The 21,894-nt window shown below is 49.4% G+C and overlaps 6 protein-coding genes and 1 non-coding gene across 7 annotated transcripts; 3 read left to right on the forward strand and 4 right to left on the reverse strand.

Annotated features, from left to right (window-relative positions):
• Positions 1 to 13: 13 nt before the first annotated feature.
• On the reverse strand, positions 14 to 1,463 carry DEU56DRAFT_746835 (uncharacterized protein; the record flags this gene model as incomplete). The annotated part of the gene is made up of 5 exons (XM_041349232.1): positions 14 to 427; positions 520 to 693; positions 738 to 944; positions 989 to 1,216; positions 1,272 to 1,463. The coding sequence occupies 5 exons, from the start codon at positions 1,461 to 1,463 to the stop codon at positions 14 to 16; spliced, it is 1,215 nt and encodes a 404-aa protein (XP_041202737.1).
• Positions 1,464 to 8,697: 7,234 nt separating this feature from the next.
• DEU56DRAFT_918304 (uncharacterized protein) lies at positions 8,698 to 9,039 on the forward strand (the record flags this gene model as incomplete). The annotated part of the gene is made up of 2 exons (XM_041358097.1): positions 8,698 to 8,770; positions 8,825 to 9,039. The coding sequence occupies 2 exons, from the start codon at positions 8,698 to 8,700 to the stop codon at positions 9,037 to 9,039; spliced, it is 288 nt and encodes a 95-aa protein (XP_041202738.1).
• Positions 9,040 to 9,880: 841 nt separating this feature from the next.
• DEU56DRAFT_834858 (uncharacterized protein) lies at positions 9,881 to 10,267 on the reverse strand. The gene is made up of 3 exons (XM_041354723.1): positions 10,128 to 10,267; positions 10,016 to 10,107; positions 9,881 to 9,952 (listed from the first exon to the last, which is right to left on the reverse strand). Exons 1-3 carry the CDS (start codon positions 10,226 to 10,228, stop codon positions 9,900 to 9,902), a joined length of 246 nt encoding a protein of 81 aa, XP_041202739.1. The 5' UTR covers positions 10,229 to 10,267; the 3' UTR covers positions 9,881 to 9,899.
• A 3,078-nt stretch (positions 10,268 to 13,345) lies between these two features.
• Positions 13,346 to 13,853, forward strand: DEU56DRAFT_834887 (uncharacterized protein). Its single transcript, XM_041354724.1, has 3 exons — positions 13,346 to 13,616; positions 13,666 to 13,678; positions 13,721 to 13,853. Exons 1-3 carry the CDS (start codon positions 13,480 to 13,482, stop codon positions 13,790 to 13,792), a joined length of 222 nt encoding a protein of 73 aa, XP_041202740.1. The 5' UTR covers positions 13,346 to 13,479; the 3' UTR covers positions 13,793 to 13,853.
• Positions 13,854 to 18,143: 4,290 nt separating this feature from the next.
• DEU56DRAFT_834936 (uncharacterized protein) lies at positions 18,144 to 20,600 on the reverse strand. Its single transcript, XM_041354725.1, has 5 exons — positions 19,716 to 20,600; positions 19,511 to 19,663; positions 18,710 to 19,396; positions 18,469 to 18,589; positions 18,144 to 18,370 (listed from the first exon to the last, which is right to left on the reverse strand). The coding sequence occupies exons 1-5, from the start codon at positions 20,557 to 20,559 to the stop codon at positions 18,271 to 18,273; spliced, it is 1,905 nt and encodes a 634-aa protein (XP_041202741.1). The 5' UTR covers positions 20,560 to 20,600; the 3' UTR covers positions 18,144 to 18,270.
• DEU56DRAFT_834942 (RBP11-like subunits of RNA polymerase) lies at positions 20,601 to 21,837 on the reverse strand. The gene is made up of 5 exons (XM_041354726.1): positions 21,649 to 21,837; positions 21,497 to 21,594; positions 21,422 to 21,448; positions 21,185 to 21,234; positions 20,601 to 21,125 (listed from the first exon to the last, which is right to left on the reverse strand). Exons 1-5 carry the CDS (start codon positions 21,742 to 21,744, stop codon positions 20,995 to 20,997), a joined length of 402 nt encoding a protein of 133 aa, XP_041202742.1. The 5' UTR covers positions 21,745 to 21,837; the 3' UTR covers positions 20,601 to 20,994.
• DEU56DRAFT_t111 lies at positions 21,782 to 21,853 on the forward strand. The gene has a single exon. It is a non-coding gene; the product is annotated as a tRNA-Thr (tRNA).
• The last annotated feature ends 41 nt before the right edge of the window (positions 21,854 to 21,894 follow it).

The following is a 21,894-nucleotide window of genomic DNA, read 5'->3' on the forward strand; positions in this document are numbered from 1 at the left end:
CCTGCTGCTAAGACTAATTGCCGGTGGACGGGCCTGCGACAGGGAGATCCTCTTCGTCACTGCTCGACTCATCCTTCTTGTGCCACTCGTCGAGCTCCTTCAGAAACCTCGCGTCATCCTTGTGGATATCACCCTCCTTCAACCCACCATAGAAACTGGACAGCCACTCTCCGCCGTCTAGCAACACGATACCTGGATTTTTCTTCAGCCACTTCTCAGAAACCATCGATCGGAAGGGAATGGTCTTTTTGGCCGAGACTGGAGGTTCGCTGCGCATCTTACTCGGTGCAAGATCGAAAGTCGATTTGATGACTTTCTTCTTGACAACTTTGCGGTGTTTGGGTGCCGGCGCCTCTTCGTTAGGTTCATCAGGACCTTTATTGACCTTCGACTTCTTGAACGACAACCAGCGCCCAAAGGCCACGTACTTTTTTTTTAAAAAGGTCAGTTGTATATTCAAATATTAACATCAAAGCTCACATCGGGGCTTCTCCATTGCGCACCCTCTACCATGAACACGCCCTTTCCCACGTCAGCATCCCTTCGTCTTTTGAGGGTGTCTTCTGAAAGGTCAGCGTCTGAGCCATAGGACAGCACATCTGATGCGAAATCCGTGTCAATCATTGCCAGGACACCAGGATGACCAGATTCCTTCCCAAAGGCCTCCGCTGCTTTTCGCCGAGTTTTGGTAGCCTGAGGTCAGTCAGATATCATACCGAGTTTGATATTTCTGGAACACTAACCGTCTGACAACGTGAACGCCGCCGTCCTTGATTCTTGTGTTCCGTTGCTTTTCTAGCCTTATCATCATTGTGATGCTCAAGAAACTGCTTGTGGATATTGCGGAAATACGCCTTCGTGCAATCGGTTATCAACTGGCGGTCATAGTCGGCATCTAGTATCTCGGATTTTGAGTTTGGATCTTCGCGCAATCGCTGTGTTGACTTAGTAAGTCCGTATGTTATGTTCTTCAATTGTTCGGACTCACCTTTTCATTATCCCAGACTCGATCAACAACTTCTTTAATGAACGCTGTGTTAACCTCGTCATCAACGTTACCCTTCCAATCCGGGTACCATATCTTTTTCATGTCAACTTCCTGGTATGCCTTTCCAGTTTCTAACGGCTTCACGTTATTCAAGAGCTTGGCTCGGGCTGATTTACTTAAAGACCGGGAGATGTTGCACAGATCTGGAAACATGGGATGAATGATCATCTGCGAGAATAACGGTCAGTTGTTACTCCTCTGAAGATACGCGTGAAAAGCTGACTTTTAACTTGGGATGGTCATTCGAGATGTTCCTTGCACTCATTTTCTTGTTTCCGGTGGCCTTGCCCAATTCATGCTCCTCCTTCAACTGCGCTATCTCTCCCTTAAGATCCTGCATTTCGTTTTGCAGTGATTGCACTTGTGCAGTAAGTGCATTGTTTGAGGTCGTAAAGTTACTCAAAAACTGTTGCATGTTTTCGGACAGATACTGAAAATCACTGGCATTTGCAGCCCCACCCTGTGGACCCTGGTATGGCATATCTCCGATATGGTCCTGAAAAAGCAAACCGCTGCGTTGGTATGGGTATGTTCCCGCGTGTGGTTGATAGGGTCGTGCAAACTGATTATAGTCAGGGTCATGGCCTGCACCTGGCGCCAAGGATTGCGAGCGGGAGCGTGGTTCACTGCCTGACGAGAACGGAGTGTGCGAGTTTCCATGACCGAGGTATGGTGTTCCAGCTGGCTGGGGGTTCTTATAATTATTGACCCCATGCATGGACAGGCCTAGGGAAGGTGTGCGATGCTCATTGTTCCTGGGGATGAATGGGGTTTCCGGTCTTCCCATGTTCTCATTTACATCATCTTCCCCCTGCTAATACTAATGTGTGAGTTTTCCGTGTTTGCGTTGGTTGATTCTGACAGTTTACCATTGCACGCGGTCCACTGAAGTACTCATCATGCTGCGGCAAGTCGCTGAGCGAGTCGAGCGGGGATGGCGCAGGATGAGGCTGGCCAAATTGGTGCGTACCACTCATTTGAGACTGGCGGTCTTGGCTAACGCGGTGTTGGTTAGGATACATGGGGGCACCGCTAGGGCGTCTCTGTGAGGCTTGAGATCCATACATCGTGGATGCGGGGTCAAGAGAACGAAGGGAAGAGCAAGCGAGAAGCTACGAGCAAGCGCATGGCGAATCCTAGGAAGCATATGGACCTCGTGTATATTCTTTGCAGAGTCTAATTAGATCTACTTGTAATATGTATGCAGATATAATCCGGATGTGCGAATCCTGTTTTCAGATTTGATCCCGCTGTCGGTTTAGGTCCGAGGACAACAAATCCACCTCCGCACAACTGATGTATGTGGGGTCGGATTAGAGTCAGCACTGTGTACCTCTCGCTAGTCTAGCGCCGAGGGATTTGCATTGTACACGACATCTGTTTATATTCCGCGTATATGATCTAACCCTACACTAATCGGGTCTGACTAAAATCTCGTTTCCGCAGTGAGTACTGTTGAAGACATAGAATTCGAGACATACGCTCGAGCTCAAGCGTGAATGTCACGCTCCTGCCTTGATCGATGACGGACTCGATATGACATGAACAACAAGAATTCAAGATCGTCGTTAAGCTTTTCGGCAACATGGCAATCTAGATAAGGATCTACCTCTTGCATTGAAACTCGTCTCAGCCGTAGATAGCGAGCTGCTCAATCTGTCTCTTTTGGTGAAAACCCGGAGATTCAGCCCACCACCACTGACGAACCATTCAGATTTGTCCTCGGCGAGTCGGAATAACCGTGAAGTGCCATTCTTCAGGTTGACACAAGAGACCACTAAGGTTCAGAATCCTGGTGATAAAGGTATCAACTTTTCTTTAGCCTCATACCTGCATTGACAACGTGCATCCTACAGACCAGCGTCGGGAAATCTTCGTTGATCCGTCACGCATTCCGAATGGGCTGCCCAGCACGACACCAAAACACGCAGAGTTGACACCTATGCCCATAGCTCACATCGCATGATAAGCCAGGCGAGGCTAACACCGAGTTCATTTCACAACATGACGACATATCTGTCCTCCACAACAACGAAGGTTTTGAACCAAGGGAAGAAGGTAACCTGCCAATGGTTCAAGATTTCATTGATCTCAGCCTGCTCTGAAATATCAGCTCCACGCCATCTGGTGAGGCCTCTGTCCTGTCGAGTCCGTATGCCTAGCTGACGCCAAATTGGAAGGCTTTGCTTTGAAATAACCCGTGCATACGGGCATTTACTGGAGACCGGCACGGAGACATTCTTCTCATTGATGTGTGACGGCGTGTTGGGAAAACGTTGATCGATCTCTATCACTATTTGCAGGTGGCAACTCGCCCTTTTAAAGTTTTATCAGAGTCCCTTGTCCTGCAAAATATTTTCGAGCTGTTGCATTATATTTTACCTGCACAAGTCATATAGCGACGAAGTTGTCTTAATGGAGTGACAACGGTGAGGACTGAAGCTTCCCAGTGAAAACAAGCAACGTAGAGGTGGATATAAATCGAATAGGGTAGATACAATAGATATAAATCGAACAGCGCTGATATGTATTGGCATCAGTCGCTACTACTGGCAGCGCGCCTCGAGGCAACACCGTGACTAAGGAGGAGTTCATTGGATCTGACGGAGACGAGTAGCAGCCGTCTTCCAACGGATTGACGATGTGTAGAATACGATTGAGTCCAAGTAGCCGATGGTGTACGATGCCTAGGTAGGAGGCTGCGAGATTTCTTGGGATGAATTGGACACAGCTTGACGCCAAGCCATTCACCTTGCATCTTTGGGACTCCGCGTGAACACGCGCAGGTACAACTGCAATGCTAACTTGTGTTCCATCCAACAGCAATAGGGATTACGGAGTGGCAGATGCATTTTTGGGCGCTTCAACTGCACAGCCTATGCTGCATATAAGGCGAACACGAGGATACAGCATGACAAACGTACCAATAAGCGATGAACTCAACTCTGACTTGACCGAAACGCCCATTATCCCCTACTATCCGCCCGTCGCTGTTGTCCTCGGTAAGTGATGAATTTGGAATTTTGTGGGTGAAAGCTGAGACGGCGCTGCACTCGGTAGTTGAAATTCTGGAATGTCTTCACCAACCACTAAAAAGAAAGAGATATCAGCAATAACGCCTCGCCAGAAATTTGAAGGACACACCGAGGGGGTCCGCGGAGCCATACACTTACTTGACGGACGGCGGATTATCACTTGTTCAAATGATGGCTCGCTGCGGGTATGGAACTTGGAGAGCGGGAAACAGATAGGAGAAGACTGGCGGGACGGAGACAGTGGAGTGTACAGTATAGCGTTGTCTCCGGATGGGAAGAAAGTGGTTAGCGGGAGTAGTGACGGTGGAGTGAGGTTGTGGAGCATCGAGACAGGCAAGGTCATCGCAAAATGGACGGGGCACACACAGCCAGTGTGGTCTGTTTGTTGGAGTCGAGATGGTCAGCGAGTACTGAGTGGATCTCACAATGGGACAGCGAGGCAGTGGGATGTGGAGAGCGGAGAGACAATCCTGGAAACCGGGCCAATCAACACAGGACGTCTAGAAGTGGACACAGCCATCTATTCGCCAGACACCACCATGATTGCAACTGCTGGAATTGATAGGCCAGATGAAAACAAGTCCTCGATTAAAATCTGGGATGCGAATACAGGCGAGCTTGTCGCAACTCTCAAGGGACACACATTTTGGGTGTTGTGCCTGGCTTGGACCGCGGATGGAAAAACGCTCATCTCCGGGTCTTCCGATTGCTTGATTCGGACATGGAATACAAAAACTTGGAAGCAGAACGCAGTTCTCGATCACACTTCCTCTGTTCATGCCATTGCAATATCCCCAAATGGCCGCATCCTCGCAAGCGCATTATACGACCGGACAGCGCGATTGTGGGACCTCGACAACGGCGAGCCCATCAGTCCTCCACTCCAGCATGCAGATATAGTTGAATGCGTATCGTTTTCCGCGGATGGAAAACTACTAACAACTGGCTGCGATGACACCAATACGTACACATGGGATGTTGCTACCATTCTTAAAGACGCTGGCCTCAACGAACTTCTGTTGGATCCAAAGGTGAGTCGACAGGCATTCATTACATTCTCACCACTGAACGCGCTCTGTCAGGCCAACGAGTCGGCACTCCGTGTACGTGACACCCTCTTCATAAACAGATTTCATTAAGTTCAAACCTGTACACTCTAGAACCATGCTACACGACATTCTGCCCAACGACGTCAACTTGCCCATCGGGTACCCCCGGGCTTTTTTAATGTCCCACCAGATAATTCTCGTGTACGTTGTTACTATCAACTTCGAGTTTTATCCTGACCTCCGTGGTCTCAGTTCTCTCCACGAGGCCACCTCCACTCGTCCTCAACACCGGAAGTAAGCACGCTTCTTAGCCGCTTATTTCACCGCAGCCCCTCCAATGTACATGAAGCATCACCGTCCTCTCCTCTCGACTGGGCTCAAAAACTTTTGAAGCGGCACGGACAGAGTGGCGAAGGCATAGAGTTGCGCGGGCGCAGCCCAGCAGTTGTTGAGGTTCCGTATGCACAGGGACAACGTGTAAGTTCTCTCTCCTTCCCAGATATTCCACTCGACCTGACATTGTGCAGAGGAATGCTTCAGCGAGAGAGAAACGGAAAACGGGTTTACGGCCTCCCAAGCCCAGTGTCACGCAGCAATCCAATGGTGCGACTCAGACCCAGTCATCTTCACAACCACACCCAGCTGTATCCGATTCGTCTACCGCACCTGCTGTCGGTGATATCGCCGCCGCTTCAACGTCAACTCCCTCACGTCCTGACATAATGCTCAGACAAGCTGGACTCTGGACTCGCTTCTTGCTCTTCATTTGTTGTATGTCTCCTGAATACACGGATGGTCGTCATTAATCTATTTCCTCGTCCCTTATGATGATTTCTTGCGTGCTTCTACCAGATTATACGCCTTTCTGCTACCTTTAGAACTGTCCCTTTTCATACCACACGCCTCCCCATCGCAGTCGGTACGTCTCGGCTCTCCAACCGAATCTGGCTGATAGTGCTTATATGAGGGATTCTTTCTTTTGTATGCATTGCTATAATTTAACACCGCCGCCCTTTCTCAAGGAAGTGTGGGTGCTATCATTCTCTCTTGACTTATGCGCGGACCTCTGCTGCGTGTTGCACCAGAAAAGAAAACCGGAGCAAGACCGTCTAACGTTTACCAACGAGCTCTCGATGCATGCGTCGACCATTCTCGCCCGAGATCTGTCTCATGGATTATTTATACAATGCGAGTTTGGGAAGAACTCCATGTCTCGGGGACACCCTGCTGCCAACAGACATTAATCACCATGCCACAGACAGTTTAAGCCTGCTTCGCGCATATATACCATTACCCGAATATCGATGCCAAGCAGTCGAAGCTCTGCCTGAGTTGGTTTCGGATGGATGGACAGCATTCATGAAGTCGTCAGGAAACTGCCAGACAACGGGTTGAACGCCTGGCTCGACACTGATGTAAAGAAAAAAGTACGCATTGCTCAGTCTTGATGTTTCATGTAGGAATATAAGTTGTTGCTACTGTTGATGGAGAAGCGTGCTGGTTTTCCTACCATCGGCCTCCACGACGTCGACTCAGTGCCGGGGTATTGCAGTAGAAATGCCATCCTTTGCTTCACTATTCCGTTATCAGTAGCGTTGCTTCTAAATGTTTCAACAGCAGCGTCGTACTGCTACAGAATATATAGGCAGTCTGCGCAGAGCTGTCATTCACCCGCTTGCCAGTGGACTCGTAACCAGTCTGAGTATCCGTCAATTTGAGATAACGTTAATCTCTTGCGTGAAGAACTATTCAACGGCAGACAAGTCTCCCGCAATACATGCATTGCAGGCGGTTGCATTGACGGTGCAGTTCTGCGTCGCAAAGCATGCTCAAATTGCGTTATCAGAATCAAGGATGGAAGCATACCTTTGATACCGGTTTATTCGGAGCTTCCTCTGGCCAAGTGTCCCTGGGTACTTCGCACTCTGAGATCATGTTATCATCACCTCCACTAAGGATGTGCCGTCCATGGAGAAAGCAACACATCTCAGCTCAGCTGAGTGCTGGAAAACGGCGATGATTTGTCGATCCGAGAGCCGCCAGAGGTGAACATGCTTGTCCTCGGATACGGAAGCGACGAGCGTACCAGCAAAAATTAATCGCAATGGCAGTGATAGCATCATTGTGACGCATCCAGGGACGACTGACCTGCTCCCAAGTGGATGTATCCCACTCCCGTATGGTGGGATCGCTTGCATCGACCGCTGAGAGAAAGCGTGTGCCATCGGGCGTCCACGAGAGTGAGGCGTTCCATCCTGCGTGACCCTTGAAGCAGACAACATGTTTCATCCTGCCAGGATCATGAATTTCGATGTCTGCATCTGTTGCAATCGCAAGAAGTTCGCCTGATGCCGAATACCGAACACCGTGGACCAAGGTCTTCTCCAAATTCGATCTCCGTCACGTAGCTTGTGGCGTAGATGTGCTCAGTCGGTTGTGGGTCAAGTACGAACAGAAGGGCGGCGAAACCTGGCGGTGTTGATGTAGAGTGGGAAGAGCCTAGTATAGATGTTGTGAGGAGGACTACCCTAGCGTGGATGTCCCGTTCACGATTTCTTGTGCGCAGATGCGTGAATCACTGTAAGACCAGGATAGAAATGAGCGAGTGCGCATAGTATTGATCATGACGCGACGAAGTCAGAACGGTATCGATATTCACAGACTCAGCGCAAAGTGCGAATTTGAATAATGACTCACCCACACCTAACTACTCGGGGTATCAACCGACGGCCCATCATCACACCCAGTCTTCCCATCGCCTGACAGGTTGAGTTTCTTCCACTCCTCCACTCCGCCACCACCTAACCAAGATGCACGCACACCAGCTCCCAATCATCCGGCACCTGCACATCGACAGCATCTACCATCGCAGGGCTCGGTGTCTGCAGGTTGACAACTGCACATTCACGGTAGAGTGCACCTGCTTGCAGCACTTCTTCTGGAACATATGTGCCTTTGGAAGCATTTACTCCCGAAAAGCGTTGGGAAAAACCGAACGTGGAGTACGCATTGTATAGCAGATGTAGTAGATTTTGAGAGACCTAGAAACTATGATGCAAACAGTGTGTCATTCGCTCTGAGGAGGTCCAAGGATGCTTTGAGGGTGGATATGCTTCAAGGGTAAATGATGTTGTGGACTCGTGCTCGATTACATTTGCAGATTCGCGGAGTTTCAAAAAGTGTCCAACGCAAGCCTGATACAGCCTGATACTAGTACTGATGCCCATCCATTATGAACATCCAAGACTCGGAGCAATCAATATTCCCCACATCACACAAGCTCTCGTCCGTCCGCCCATGCCACGATCATACCCACATCCGAGAAGACGCGCATTTTCATCACAGGTGGAACTGGTAAGTTCTTGCTGACCGTATTCCGACTCAATGCTGACTGGCCATTGCAGGGCACATTGCGGGTCCATTCTGTCTGCATTATTGAATTACCCTAGAGCCAATTCATTTCATATAACTGCTCTCATTTGCTCTCCCGCGAAGGTTGTATCGCTCAACAGCGTCGGAGTTGTAGCTGTTGGCTCCAACAAAGATTTCGAAAAGCTGACAGAACATGCCAGAGTCGCTACCCAAGACGCAACCTGATCGTGAAGTCGACATCGAAGTCGTTGCTGCTGGTCGAAAAGGTAACATCGCGTCTTACCCAACACATCTGTTGTTAATGTCTCGTAACATAACAGGTAACGTTCGGACATCTGTCATTTTTCCTTCGACTTCGACGATATACGGCATCGCGAACACATCATTGGTCAGACTCGGCGTCCAGAATCCCTACTCTCAACAAATCCCTGGTCTCATCGAAACTGGCATCGACAGAAACTGGGCGGTGTCGTCGGTACTGGCCTACGTTTTCACAGAGGAACAGTTGATGAAGTATTTTGGGGCAGGTCTTTGATCGTGTTCATTGTCCGTGGACTACTGATGAAACGATCATTCATAGGGCGCCTATCTCGGATCGAACTCCCGTGCACGTGCGAAACGAGCCAAATTGATTGGGTGGAACTCGGTGCATACCGTCAACAGTCTTTGGGCTAGTCTCAGGCCAGAGACCGAGGCGATGGTGGAGATACTAAATGCTTATATTGCGAATCACAGAAATTAACAAGGATTTGTACGATGCCAAAACATACAGATGCAACTTCACTATTGAAGGCCATGAAACCCGACTTCAGGCAGGCAGGCAAGTCAACATAACCGACAGGAGCGAGCTAATATTGGGCTGCACGTCGTTAATAGCTTCACGAATATAGTCTCATGTAGGAGAGCCTCGAAGGTCCTTCCCGATACCACTGTCGCCACGACTTGGCACTAATGATGTTTATTGGAAGAAGGAAGACACCACACGTGCCACCATGACTGAGGCCACTTTATCTTTGTCTGTTGTCAATTCAACTTCTCCTGATGCCTTCTTAAGACAACTAATTCCAGCATTGAACATCATGGCACGTAGAAGAGCTGAGCGTTGAATTTTTCGGACTCAAGAAGGCAAAGGATAGCGTGAGAGCCGTACTCAGGACCCTCCCACTATTAAGTCGATTTAAACTACGAAATTTACCTTGCCAAGGTAAATGTCGTGAATTAGGTTCCGTGATCATTCATCCTGCGGAGCTGCACATGCGGATCGATATCGACGTGACTGAATATAAGTGTCATAGGGCACGAGCAAATCAATCAAGGACTGAAATCAAGTCGAGGTGTGAGCAGCATATTAAGATTGGTGAGCAATATCTACTCACTGCGCCTCAAGTTCCACTCCTACCCGGTGGGGCCTTCCTCAGATAAGGAGTCGGTGGTTGGATTGATCAAGCCTGAAGCCGAGTTAGGAACCCTAACGTCAGCATGCACGTCAACCCATCTAACAAGACACGTACTAGAACCAGAGCTGCGTAGACGTGGAACCTGTGGAGCTGAATATGCGAGATGAAATAGAAAAGACCGAGGCATCTGTGGGGTGGTTAGGTTACTATCAATATTTGAACTCACTCCTCGACGTCGGAAACAGAACTTATCGATTCAGAATCATAAGTTCCAGTGGCGCATACGGGCAGCATCCGACAGAAGTGGAAGAGAAGAACGAAGCGCATAGCAGGGAATGTTCCTTCGCCTGTTTCGTAAAATGGTTCTGTAAGCAGAAGACGACTCAGAGGGATCCGATTGTGAATAGCTCCAACATAAATGTCTGACGAGGAAGCAAAAAAGCAGTGAACTATGAGGGAATGTGCCAGAGCCGATTAGATAACGGGCGCTAGCACATAGGCCACGCAACTCACCGGAATGCTAGCCCATCTTCCCACGGAACAGCACCAGACATCGAGGATGCACGAGAACGTTTCACAGCGAGCATCCCAGGTCTTATGTAGTTGTTGAGAACTAGTTAGTCATGGAGCGAGACTTCGTGGGTATTAAACCTGGTGGACACTGACAAATGAGGCTTGGGCGCTTTAGCTGCACAGCCGATGCTGTATATAAGCTGTGAGCACGAGGATAATGCATGTGAACCGTAGCAGGAAGCGGTGAACTCAACTCTGACCTGACCGAAACGCCCAATATCCCCTACCATCCGCACGTCGCTGTTGTCCTCGGTAAGTGATGAGTGTTGGATTTGATGGGTGAAAGCTGAGACGGCGCTGCACTCGGTAGTTGAAATTCTGGAATGTCTTCACCCACCACTAAAAAGAAAGAGATATCAGCAATAACGCCTCGCCAGAAATTTGAAGGACACACCGATTGGGTCAGCGGAGCCATACACCTACTTGACGGACAGCGGATCATTACTTGTTCACGTGATGGCTCGCTGCGGGTATGGAACCTGGAGAACGGGAAACAGATAGGAGAAGACTGGCGGGACGGTGACAGTGGAATGAGGAGGATAGCGTTGTCTCCGGATGGGAAGAAAGTGGTTAGCGGGAGTATTGACGGTGGAGTGAGGTTGTGGAACATCGAGACAGGCAAGGTCATTGCAAAATGGATGGGGCACACAAGTGTAGTGAGTTCTGTCTGTTGGAGTCGAGATGGTCAACGAGTAGTGAGTGGATCTCTTGATGGGACAGCGAGGCAGTGGGATGCAGTAGAGAGCGGAGAGACAATCCTGGAACTCGGGCCAATCAACACAGGGCATGGAGAAGTGCATGCAGCCATCTATTCCCCAGACACCACCATGATTGCAACTGGTGGAATTGATAGGCTAGATGATGACGAGTACCCAATTAAAATCTGGGATGCCAAGACAGGCGAGCTTGTCGCAACTCTCAAAGGACACACCGATTGGGTGTTGTGCCTGGCTTGGACCGGGAATGGAAAAACGCTCATCTCCGGGTCAGACGATGACTCGATTCGGACATGGAATACAAAAACTTGGAAGAAGATCGCAGTTCTCGATGCGCACACTGACTCAGTCTTTGGCATTGCAATATCTCCAAATGGCCGCATCCTCGCAAGCGCATCATGGGACAAGACAGCGCGATTGTGGGACCTCGGCAACGGCCAGCCCATCAGTTCTCCACTCCAGCATCCAAATGATGTTAACTGTGTATCGTTTTCCGCGGACGGAAAACTACTAACAACTGGCTGCGACGACAATAACGCGTACACCTGGGATGTTGCTACCATTCTTAAAGAAGCTGGCCTTGACGAACTTCTATTGGATCCAAAGGTGAGTCGACAGGCATTCATTACATCCTCATCATTGAACGCGCTCTACCAGGCTAGCAAGTCAGCACTCCGTGTACGTGACACCGTCTAAAATAGATTTCATTGCGTTCAAACCCATAAACTCCAGGAAAATGCTACACGACATCCTGCCCAACGACGTCAACCTGCCCATCGGGTACCCCCGGGCTTTTTTGATGTCCCACCAGATCATTCTCGTGTACGTTGTTACTATCACTTCGAGTTTTATCCTGACTTCCGTAGTCTCAGTTCTCTGCACGAAGCCGCGTCCACTCTTCCTCAGCACCGCAAGGAAGCACATTTGTTGGCCGCTTATTCCACCGCAGCCCCTCCGATGCACGTGATACCTCACCGTTCTCTCCTTTCGACTGGGCTCAAAACCTTTTGAAACGGCGCGGACAGAGTGGTGAAGGTATAGAGTTGCACGGGCGCAACCCAGCAGTTGTTGAGGTCCCGTATGCACAGGGAAAACGTGTAAGATTTCTCTCCTTCCCAGACGTTTGACTCGATTTGACATGATGCAGAGGAATGCTTCAGCAAGAGCGAAACGGAAAACGGGCTCACGGCCTCTCAAGCCCAATGCCACGCAGCAATCCAATGGTGCGACTCAGACCCAGCCATCTTCACAACCACAGGCACCTGTCTCCAATTTGTCTACCACACATACTGTCGGTGATACAACTACAGCTTCAACGTCAACAACCTTGCGCCCTCATGCAACGATAAGACACGCTGGACGTTGGACTCGTTTCTGGCTCTTCCTTGGTTGTCAGTCTCCTGAATACACGGATGGTCGTCATTAATCCATGATTTCCTCGTCCCGTATGATAATTTCTCGCGTGCTTCTACAAGATTTCACGCCTTTCTGCTATGTTTAGAACTGTCCTTTTTCATTCCACACGTTCCCTCATCTCCGTCTGCGATATACGAGGCACTCAAGCTATGCGTTTCGTCTTTCTGGGCTCGTCGATCCGATTTACCTTTACTACCTATACACGTATCAGCTGCATCACTACGACCGCTCTGATGAAGACTCCTTGACGTATCTTCCACGCTGAATGAGGGGGTTGCAGTGGCATGGGCTTGAGTAATTACTACGTGCTTCAAGGCTTCCTTCGTGCGCCAAGTCTTTATCTGCGCTACACTATTTGGTGACCTGCCGCCTTTGATTCTCCTTCCTGAAGTTCATCATCCGAGGAGGACTCATCCGCGGGACACTTCACAACACATCTCCCAAACTTGAGCTCTGCTACGTATCCGTGCTGGGCTGTCGTCACCTCAACAATTTGCGTCCTAGCCTGATCCCCCATCTCCCAATGTCTCCGCCTGCTTCAACTGCAAACACAGCCACTACATATATTGTTTCGCCTCTCACGGACTCGACACATCTCTCATGCAATCAGCCGGAAACCGTCTCGTCGACGAACACGACTCTCGCAATTTGTGCAAGTCAGACCCAGGAAAACAAATCACCAACTTCCACCGCTACATCAGTGCCATGCGCGCACAGATCAGTCCCATCTCTCCAGATTCCGATGGCGATAACTGAACATACATCTTCGATCTCGTAGGATCAGCTTTCCTATACCATCAAGTCCAACATATCACGGCCGTCCTTTTCCCAATTGGAGCAGGACTAGAATGTCTATCCAACATCTCATCTCTCATGAATGTTTCTACGAAAGAATCAGAATCAGCCCGACGTTCAATTGCCACTTGTGGATCGCAAGCCCGATATATCAGAGGGCAGACGCCCTCCCTCCCCTGCTCTGGGATTGTGAAGAATTCACAGATTGCTCAAAAGTACGCTCACATTTTTCATAGAGTATCACTCAGGCTCAATTTACATCAGTATCGTGGATAAGGTTCGGCTCAGTTCATATATGCGCTGAGTGAATCTCATGGATGCAAATCTCCTCCCCATAGATAAAGTCGTTGAAGTTGGTCCTGGTACGGAACCTTACTGTAATGATCCTTGAAAAAGCCAAAAATGACACCACTGGTGAGGCGGACCCACAGATGGCGGTTGAGTTTACGAAGCAAGTTTGGGGAAAGTGCGTGCACCTTCTATCTGGGTTCATATAATCAACTGACAGCTATGTACTCATCGGAGGACCAGAATAACGAAACCGCTGCATGATCATTTGAAACTTTGTAAATGCCGATCTCCTGTATTTTGATGTGTGCATATCCAACACACCCTATCAAATATAATCGCCCCTTGTCTTCCGCCTTCTCTATCACCGACTCATCTTTCGCGTGGCAATCCTCGTGTTTCAGAGAGAATTTGCCATGGGGCTTGCCGCTTGGGCTGGGACTGAGCTTTAGTCGTGGCTATCCGCGAACATGCAGTTATATTCGAAGGTGATCCTGGTGATGCACTTTGGGACAAATAACTTCTTACCAGCACCGCAAATTGAAGTAACGGTATATGCGCGAAGCCGGCTTGAACTGTCCCTGGCTTGGTGAATGTCCGTTGGCAGGAGGGTGTCCCAGAGACATGGAGTTCTGCCCAAGATCGCATTATGTAGCGAATGACATTCAATGATCCGTGAGACAGATCTCGGGTGAGGATGATCAACGCATGCGTTGAGAGCTCGTCGGTGAACGTTGAACGTTCTTCTCTGGTGCAACACGAAGCAGAGGTCTGTGCATAAGTCAAGAGAAAATAATAGCACCCACGCGCACTTCTTTGAGAAAAGGCAGCGGTGTTGAAATGGAACACATACAAAAGAAAAATTCCTTAAATATAAGTACTATCAGCCAGATTCAAATCGAGAGCCGAGACGTACCGACTGCAATGCATTTTGTAGAGATGTAAGTTAGACCCCATGGCTTCAGTGTGTTATACATCGCAGACGGAGATGACGAGGCGTGTGGTATGAAAAAGGACAGTTTTAAATGTAGCAGAAAAGCGTATGATCTGGTAGAAGCACTCCAGAAATCATCATAGACGACGAGGAAATTATAGATTAATGACGGCCATCCGTGTATTCAGGAGACAGACAACAAATGAAGAGGCGGAAGCGAGTCCAGCGTCCAGCGTGTCTTATCGTCGCATGAGGGCGCAAGGTTGTTGACGTTGAAGCTGTGGTTGTATCACCGACACCGACATCAGGTGCGGTACACGAATTGGAGACAGGTGCCTGTGGTTGCGAAGATGGCTGGGTCTGAGTCGCACCATTGGATTGCTGCGTGACATTGGGCTTAAGAGGCCGTGAACCCTTTTTCCATTTCTCTCTCGCTGAAGCATTCCTCTGCACAATGTCAGGTCGAGTGGAATATTTGGGAGGAAGAAAACACTTACACGTTTTCCCTTTGCATACGGGACCTCGACAACTGCTGGGTTGCGCCCGTGCAACTCTATACCTTCACCACTCTGTCCGTGCCGTTTCAAAAGGTTTTGAGCCCAGTCGAAAGGAGAAGACGGCGAGGTATCATGTGCATCAGAGGGGCTGCGGTGGAATAAGCGGCCAAGAAGTGTGCTTTCTTGCGGTGCTGAGGAGGAGTGGAGGCGGCCTCGTGGAGAGAACTGAGACCACGGAGGTCAGGATAAAACTCGAAGTGATACTAACAACGTACATGAGAGTGATCTGGTGGGACGTCGAAAAAGCCTTGGGGTAACCGATGGGCAGGTTGACGTCGTTGGGCGTGATGTCGTGTAGCATTTTCCTAGAGTGTATATGTTTGAGCGCAATGAAATCTGTTTTAGACGGTGTCACGTACACGGAGTGCTGACTTGCTAGCCTGGTAGAGCGCGTTCAGTGATGAGGATGTAATGAATGCCTGTCGACTCACCTTTGGATCCAATAGAAGTTCGTCGAGGCCAGCGTCTTTAAAAATGGTAGCAACATCCCATGTGTACGCGTTTTCCCAGGAGCCAGTTGTTAGTAGTTTTCCATCCGCGGAAAACAATACACAAGTAACTTGATTTGGATGCTGGAGTGGAGGACTGATGGGCTCGCCGTTGTCGAGGTCCCACAATCGCGCTGTCCGGTCGTATAATGCGCTTGCGAGGATGCGGCCATTTGGGGATATTGCAATGCCATGAACAGAGGAAGTGTGCGCATCGAGAACTGTGATCTGCTTCCAAGTTTTTGTATTCCATGTCCCAATCGAGTGATGGTCTGACCCGGAGATGAGCGTTTTTCCATCCGCGGTCCAAGCCAGGCACAACACCGAACTTGTGTGTCCTTTGAGAGTTGCGACAAGCTCGCCTGTCTTGGCATCCCAGATTTTAATTGAGCACTCGGGACCATCCCTATCATATCCACCAGTTGCGATCCTGGTGGTGCCTGGCGAATATATGGCTGCGTACACATATTGATGCCCTGTTTTGATTGGCCCGGGTTCCAGGATTGTCTCTCCGCTCTCCACATCCCACTGCCTTACAGTCCCATCATAAGACCCGCTCAGTACTCGCTGACCATCTCGACTCCAACAGACAGACCACACTCGCTGTGTGTGCCCCATCCATTTTGCGATGACCTTGCCTGTCTCGATGCTCCACAACCTCACTCCACCGTCACTACTCCCGCTAACCACTTTCTTCCCATCCGGAGACAACGCTATACTGTTCACTCCACTGTCTCCGTCCCGCCAGTCTTCTCCTATCTGTTTCCCGCTCTCCAAGTTCCATACACGCAGCGAGCCATCGTCTGAACAAGTAATGATCTGCTGTCCGTCAAGTAGGTGTATGGCTCCGTAGACCCAACCGGTGTGTCCTTCAAATTTCTGGCGAGGTGTTATTGCTGATGTCTCTTTCTTCTTAGTGGTGGGTGAAGACATATTCTAGAATTTCGACTGTCAAGTGCAGCGCAAGTCTCAGCTTTCGCCCACCAAATTCAAAATCCATCACTTACCGAGGACAACAGCGACGGGCGGATAGTAGGGGATAATGGGCGTTTCGGTCAAGTCAGAGTTGAGTTCACCGCTTCCTGGTACGTTTGACATGCATTATTCTCGTGTTCACAGCTTATATACAGCATGGGCTGTGCAGCTAAAGCGCCCAAGCCTCATTTGTCAGTGTCCACCAGGTTCAATACCCACGAAGTCTCGCTCCATGACTAACTAGTTCTCAACAACTACATAAGACCTGGACTGTTCGCTGTGAAGCGTTCTCCGACGGGCGGATAGTAGGGGACAATGGGTGTTTTGGTCAAGCCAGAGTCGAGTTCACTACTTCCTGGTACGTTTGACATGCTGTATCCTCGTGTTCGCTTCACAGCTTATATATACAGCATAGGCTGTGCAGTTGAAGCGCCCAAGAATGCATTTGCCGCTCCGGTCTTCCATGGCGCAGAGAGTGATATTCTGTAGCTTCAACGAGACTTCAATGTTTATTGTCGCTGGACTGTTAAACACATAACATGCCTCAAAGGCGCAAGACTTTCAGTACCTGATAAGCAGTATCAGCTTGCCGATTGGTGTATTCGGTATGTCGAAATCATCTTTGCCTTCTCTTCTTTCCTTTCCCCTCCAAATCACAGGACAGATCCTGCATACTTTTATGATGCGATCATTCTTTTCAGAGTTCAGCGCCAACTATATCGGCCAATAGCAAGAAATTTCATGACCTTGTGACACGGATACATCGAACCCTCGTCATTGCATCAACTAACCACAGGTAAGCCAGTCCTTGCATTTGCACATTTCTTATCTCCATCTCATTATTTTGATTATGAAAATCGGTTCTCAGACAATCTTCCAATCCAGCGTCTCCTTGGACTCTGTCTCAACACAACTAGCGACGCCTATCTCTATGGCAATACCGTGAGGCAAATGTAAAATGCTAATGTTTGAGTACTACTGTACGACAGACGGACTAAATCGGCAATATCTTTCGTGGAACGGACTTGCCTGGAATTCTGTCGCAGCAATTCCCAGCTGTGAATAGCCAGGCTATGATTACCTTCACGCCGAGGTGTATTTTTCGGTAGCCGTCTCGTCACGGTGACCAGCATTGTGATATTTCCTTGGGAGAGCGCAAGATTACTTCGTGAGTGACACCTTTGACTGTATATCATAGAAGCAATACGTCTTGCGTCAGAGGCTTCAAACTTCCTCTGTTTCATCTTTTTCATGCGCAACTCATGACTACTAGCTAGCATCCGAACTAAGCACCTTGTCAAACTTGAAGTTCCGTCGTGTTTGGAGTTGATCTTTGCCTACACCAGGCCCAGGTGCTTCTAAGTTCTTACCATCGACATCTCCCACATGTCATGAATGTTGATTTCTTTTTTCCTTCTTGAAGCGAAAGTACTACAATTGCTAGAAAATATTGATCTGATTCCAGGATTCGTAGTCGCGATCCAAGCATACGAATTCATCCACTATCCGTCAAGATATTAAAATATCGGCATACCGTCAGTCTGAGTACAACAATACTATCAGTGTAACAGCCAAACCACCACACCAACAAAGTCCATTCCCCAGTATCACCGAATCCTGCACCACACTAACAAATAATACACTCCTTCCCTCTCTCCTCAGTCTTCACCAACTTCGCCTCTAGCCGTGCTCGTAAACTGCCATCAGGCGCGACATGCGGGGATGTACTGCAAACGAACGTTAGCGTCTATCACTTCAGCCCCCCGGTCTGCCATTGGATTCTGGGAGAGGGCGCGCGGAGAGTAAGGCACGTTGAAAAACTCACTCAAACATTAACCCGCCCCCATCTTGTTCTCCAAGCGGTACTACAATCGATGAGACATACCACGTGCCATGTTCTGACCAGGTGACAGGTTTGGCGGTAGGACATGGTAGGGCATGTGGATCTGGAGAGACGTCAGTTTGTTCCATGTGTGATGAATATACGACCAATATCCGTTCAAAACAAGGTTCTATTCTTCGTCGCAGGAAAAAGAAAAAAACGCAGTATCGAAAAGAAATCTCACCTCCATTATTCCTCACATTACAGGCAAGCATAGCCTCGCCCGCACAAAAGCGGAGCACCACCGGTGCACGCCCATTCGTACCCAACGAGGCATTCTTCAACTTCACAAGCTGCTTCTTAGGCGCGTGAACTGCGACCGTATCCAATACAGATGTTAACGTTTGGGAAGAAGAGGACGACGACAACTGCTTGAGCGAAGGAGATGAAAAACTTTGTATCAGCGCGCGGTGGGGGTGCGCAGGAGGTGGAAGCAGCGTCTGCGCATGTTTCTGTGTATGTGCACCAGAGGACGCCGCATGGCCCGGAGAGATAGGTGAGGAAGGAGGAGAAGGCGAACGCGCGTGTGCTTGTCCATCATAGTTGAAGTCCCACTTCTCCGCTTTACAATCCCGAAACCCCACTCCGTTCTCAAAGCCATAGCCTTTATCTCCGCTTGAGAAACTTGCGCTGTGGATGTGCCCTTTTAGCGGGTCCAGGCCCTTCTTTCTTGGTGAACGTGGGGAAGGCCCTGGAGAAGGGAGGGGAGGAGGTCGGTCAATGATTACTACGGCATCCACATAGGTCGGTAGGCTGTGATCGAGGAGGGAGAGTGAGATGTGCAATGGCCCTACAGCTCTTTTGGACTTGGGGGACTTGGAGTTGGGTTGGGGACGATCGGTGGTGAAGAAGGTTAGGGCGAATATGCGGCCTGAAAGGCATAGAGCGTTAGTTGGGTTTTTCTTTGGCAAAGAAGATGATAAAAACTGGAGCAAAAATCATAGCAGAAATAAGGAAGTAGCAGGAGCAGGAGCGGAGTATTCACCAGACGCAATAAACTCCACGCTCACACTTCCAACTGCCCGTATACGTTTCTGCCACATCGTGATATCCAATGTTGCGGCAAAAGCACCATCAGGGCCCACTTCAATACGCACTTCATCTGGTGGGCGCTGACCAAGAAGCAGTCCATCAGTAGCTAGCAACCCAGAAGTATCAGCCCCAATACAACTACTCAACTCAAGACTCACCACTCCTTAACCCACTCGCGCACAAGCCCACACTGAGTCTGAGGCTCTGAAATAACACCTGATTACTCGCTACCAAACATGCCTTCCTCATGTCGCTTAGTGTTGCAGGCGTTAATGGAGAGGCATGCCTGAGCAAAGCATCGAGGAGAGGAGGGCGATAGTTGACGATAGCCCAATATATGGGGGTATGGCCTGCCACAGCCGACTCTTGAAGAAGCGTAGACAGTGATAGGTTCTTCGCAGAACAGGATTGGGCGCAGGATGCTAGAATTTCATGTGGATCTGCGAGGGCCAGTTGCGGAGATTTAGGACTCAGGTTAATGGAGCTGGTTGGCGGAGGAACGACGAGATCTTGAATAAGGGTAAGCACAGACTGACGGACATGTTTCGTAGCTTTGGAGGATGTAAAAGGGAGGAGAGAGAGCCATGAGCTTGGGCCGGATTTTGGTTTACGTGCCTTGGCGTGCTTGCGCTTCTGGCTGGAGGAAGATGTAGGCGGGGGCACGGTTTGGCGGGAATCAAGCTGTGGGCGCTCTGGGAGCACTTTGTCTACGTCCAGTGGTAGTGTTGGGACATCGTTATGATGTTGTGTTGTAAAGTCGATATTGCTCTTGCTCCTGGGCAACGTTCGTGCCCATAGTCGTCTCCGAGGAGGAGGTGGCTCAATTTCATGCACGTCCGTTATAACACTGGTGCTTGGACCTGCTTCATCATCGTGAGCGATGGCCTCGATGGTGATCGTCGGTATTGATGGAACGCCCCGGTGGATTGACAACGTGTCATAAGCGGGAGGAGGTGCATCAAGCTCAAGCTCTGCCTTTGCGAATTTGTCCGTCAAGATCATGATTACGAATAGTGCATCGACTGGCAGTAAAGGATATAGAGCGCGTGTAAAAAGGAACCATAATCATTCGTTTTATAAAGTATGCTAAGGATAGGGTTAACACCGTAATTCGGCTGTGCAGTGGGCACTGGGTTCCCCGCCGCAGTTGGTTACCACTCTGAATAGCACACTGCATGCAATGAACTAGACAGAGAATCCACTGCCATCGCGACTTGTGGAGTACTCACAGACTTATGGGAAAGTGTCACCAAGGTCAACATCGGTGATACTTACTTGACAAGTTCCCGTACCAAGACAATCGTTGCGAGCAGGGGGCCACCGAACAACGAGGTAACTGTGGCATTACGAAAGCTCCAGAGGTGAGTAGTTATCGCGTGCAAGCGAACAAATAGTGCTTCCGTAGAGAAAGGTGCAAAGTCTTTCAAGCAGCACTGCCTAGCTCCTCTCCTCCCACCGCTCATAGTCATTCGTAGCAAGACTTGCGTGATACTTGTTCTCGACGGTCTCACATACGTCATCAAGATTCGTCAGTGCTTCCAGGAGCGCATTCAACGACGAGAGTCCATCTGAAAAGAACCGGGTTAGACTCGTCAAGGGAAAATGCGGGAAAATAGATATTGCATACCATACATCTGTATTCGCAGCTGGATGAGGTTTTCGGAAGGATGAGGCACGCTGTAGTCATCAGTAAATCAGCATCCTGTCATACATAGAATGGCAAGGTGAAGATGCTGGCGTGCTACCAAATCCCAGTATCTATTCGCGATGACCAGGTCCGGAGAGCATTTACCAGCTGGGCCAAGCAACGCCAGGAGAAGGAAGCAAAGGCGCAGATCGCAGACAACAAGCCGAGAACACTAACCTATATCCGCAAAACTCCACCTTCGGGCTTTAATCCATTAACATTCATCAAACAGACAAAGAAAAAAAGGCGTACTTCTTCATGATCATCCACCGCAGAGCATTTCCAATCGTATGAGACTCGTCGAAAATTTGGAATGTAGCCGCAGATAGGTCTGGCGCGGCACCCGCCATCTGGGAGGTTCAGGGTTATCGTGGTATGCTCCGAGTCAGAGCTCGTGCACGCACAATCTTGATTTTCGGGCTCGTCTCTGCCATGGTTGCTGAAAGCTGAAGAACGAGTGTTTGGATATGAGAATTCCTGAGGCCTGAGTCCATCTTCATGAATGTTTTATAGGATTGTCTGCTTAACTACTCCGTTGCCCGCTTAGCTCAGTGGTAGAGCGCGTCACTCGTAATGATGAGGTCGGTTGTTCAATCCAGCCAGCGGGCATATCCGGCTTCGTGGACCTTTTTTGTTGCTGACTATTAGCC

The sequence above is a fragment of the Suillus clintonianus genome (genome assembly GCF_016758775.1).
Source record: "Suillus clintonianus strain FC179 chromosome Unknown DEU56scaffold_129, whole genome shotgun sequence".
NCBI lineage: Eukaryota > Fungi > Basidiomycota > Agaricomycetes > Boletales > Suillaceae > Suillus > Suillus clintonianus.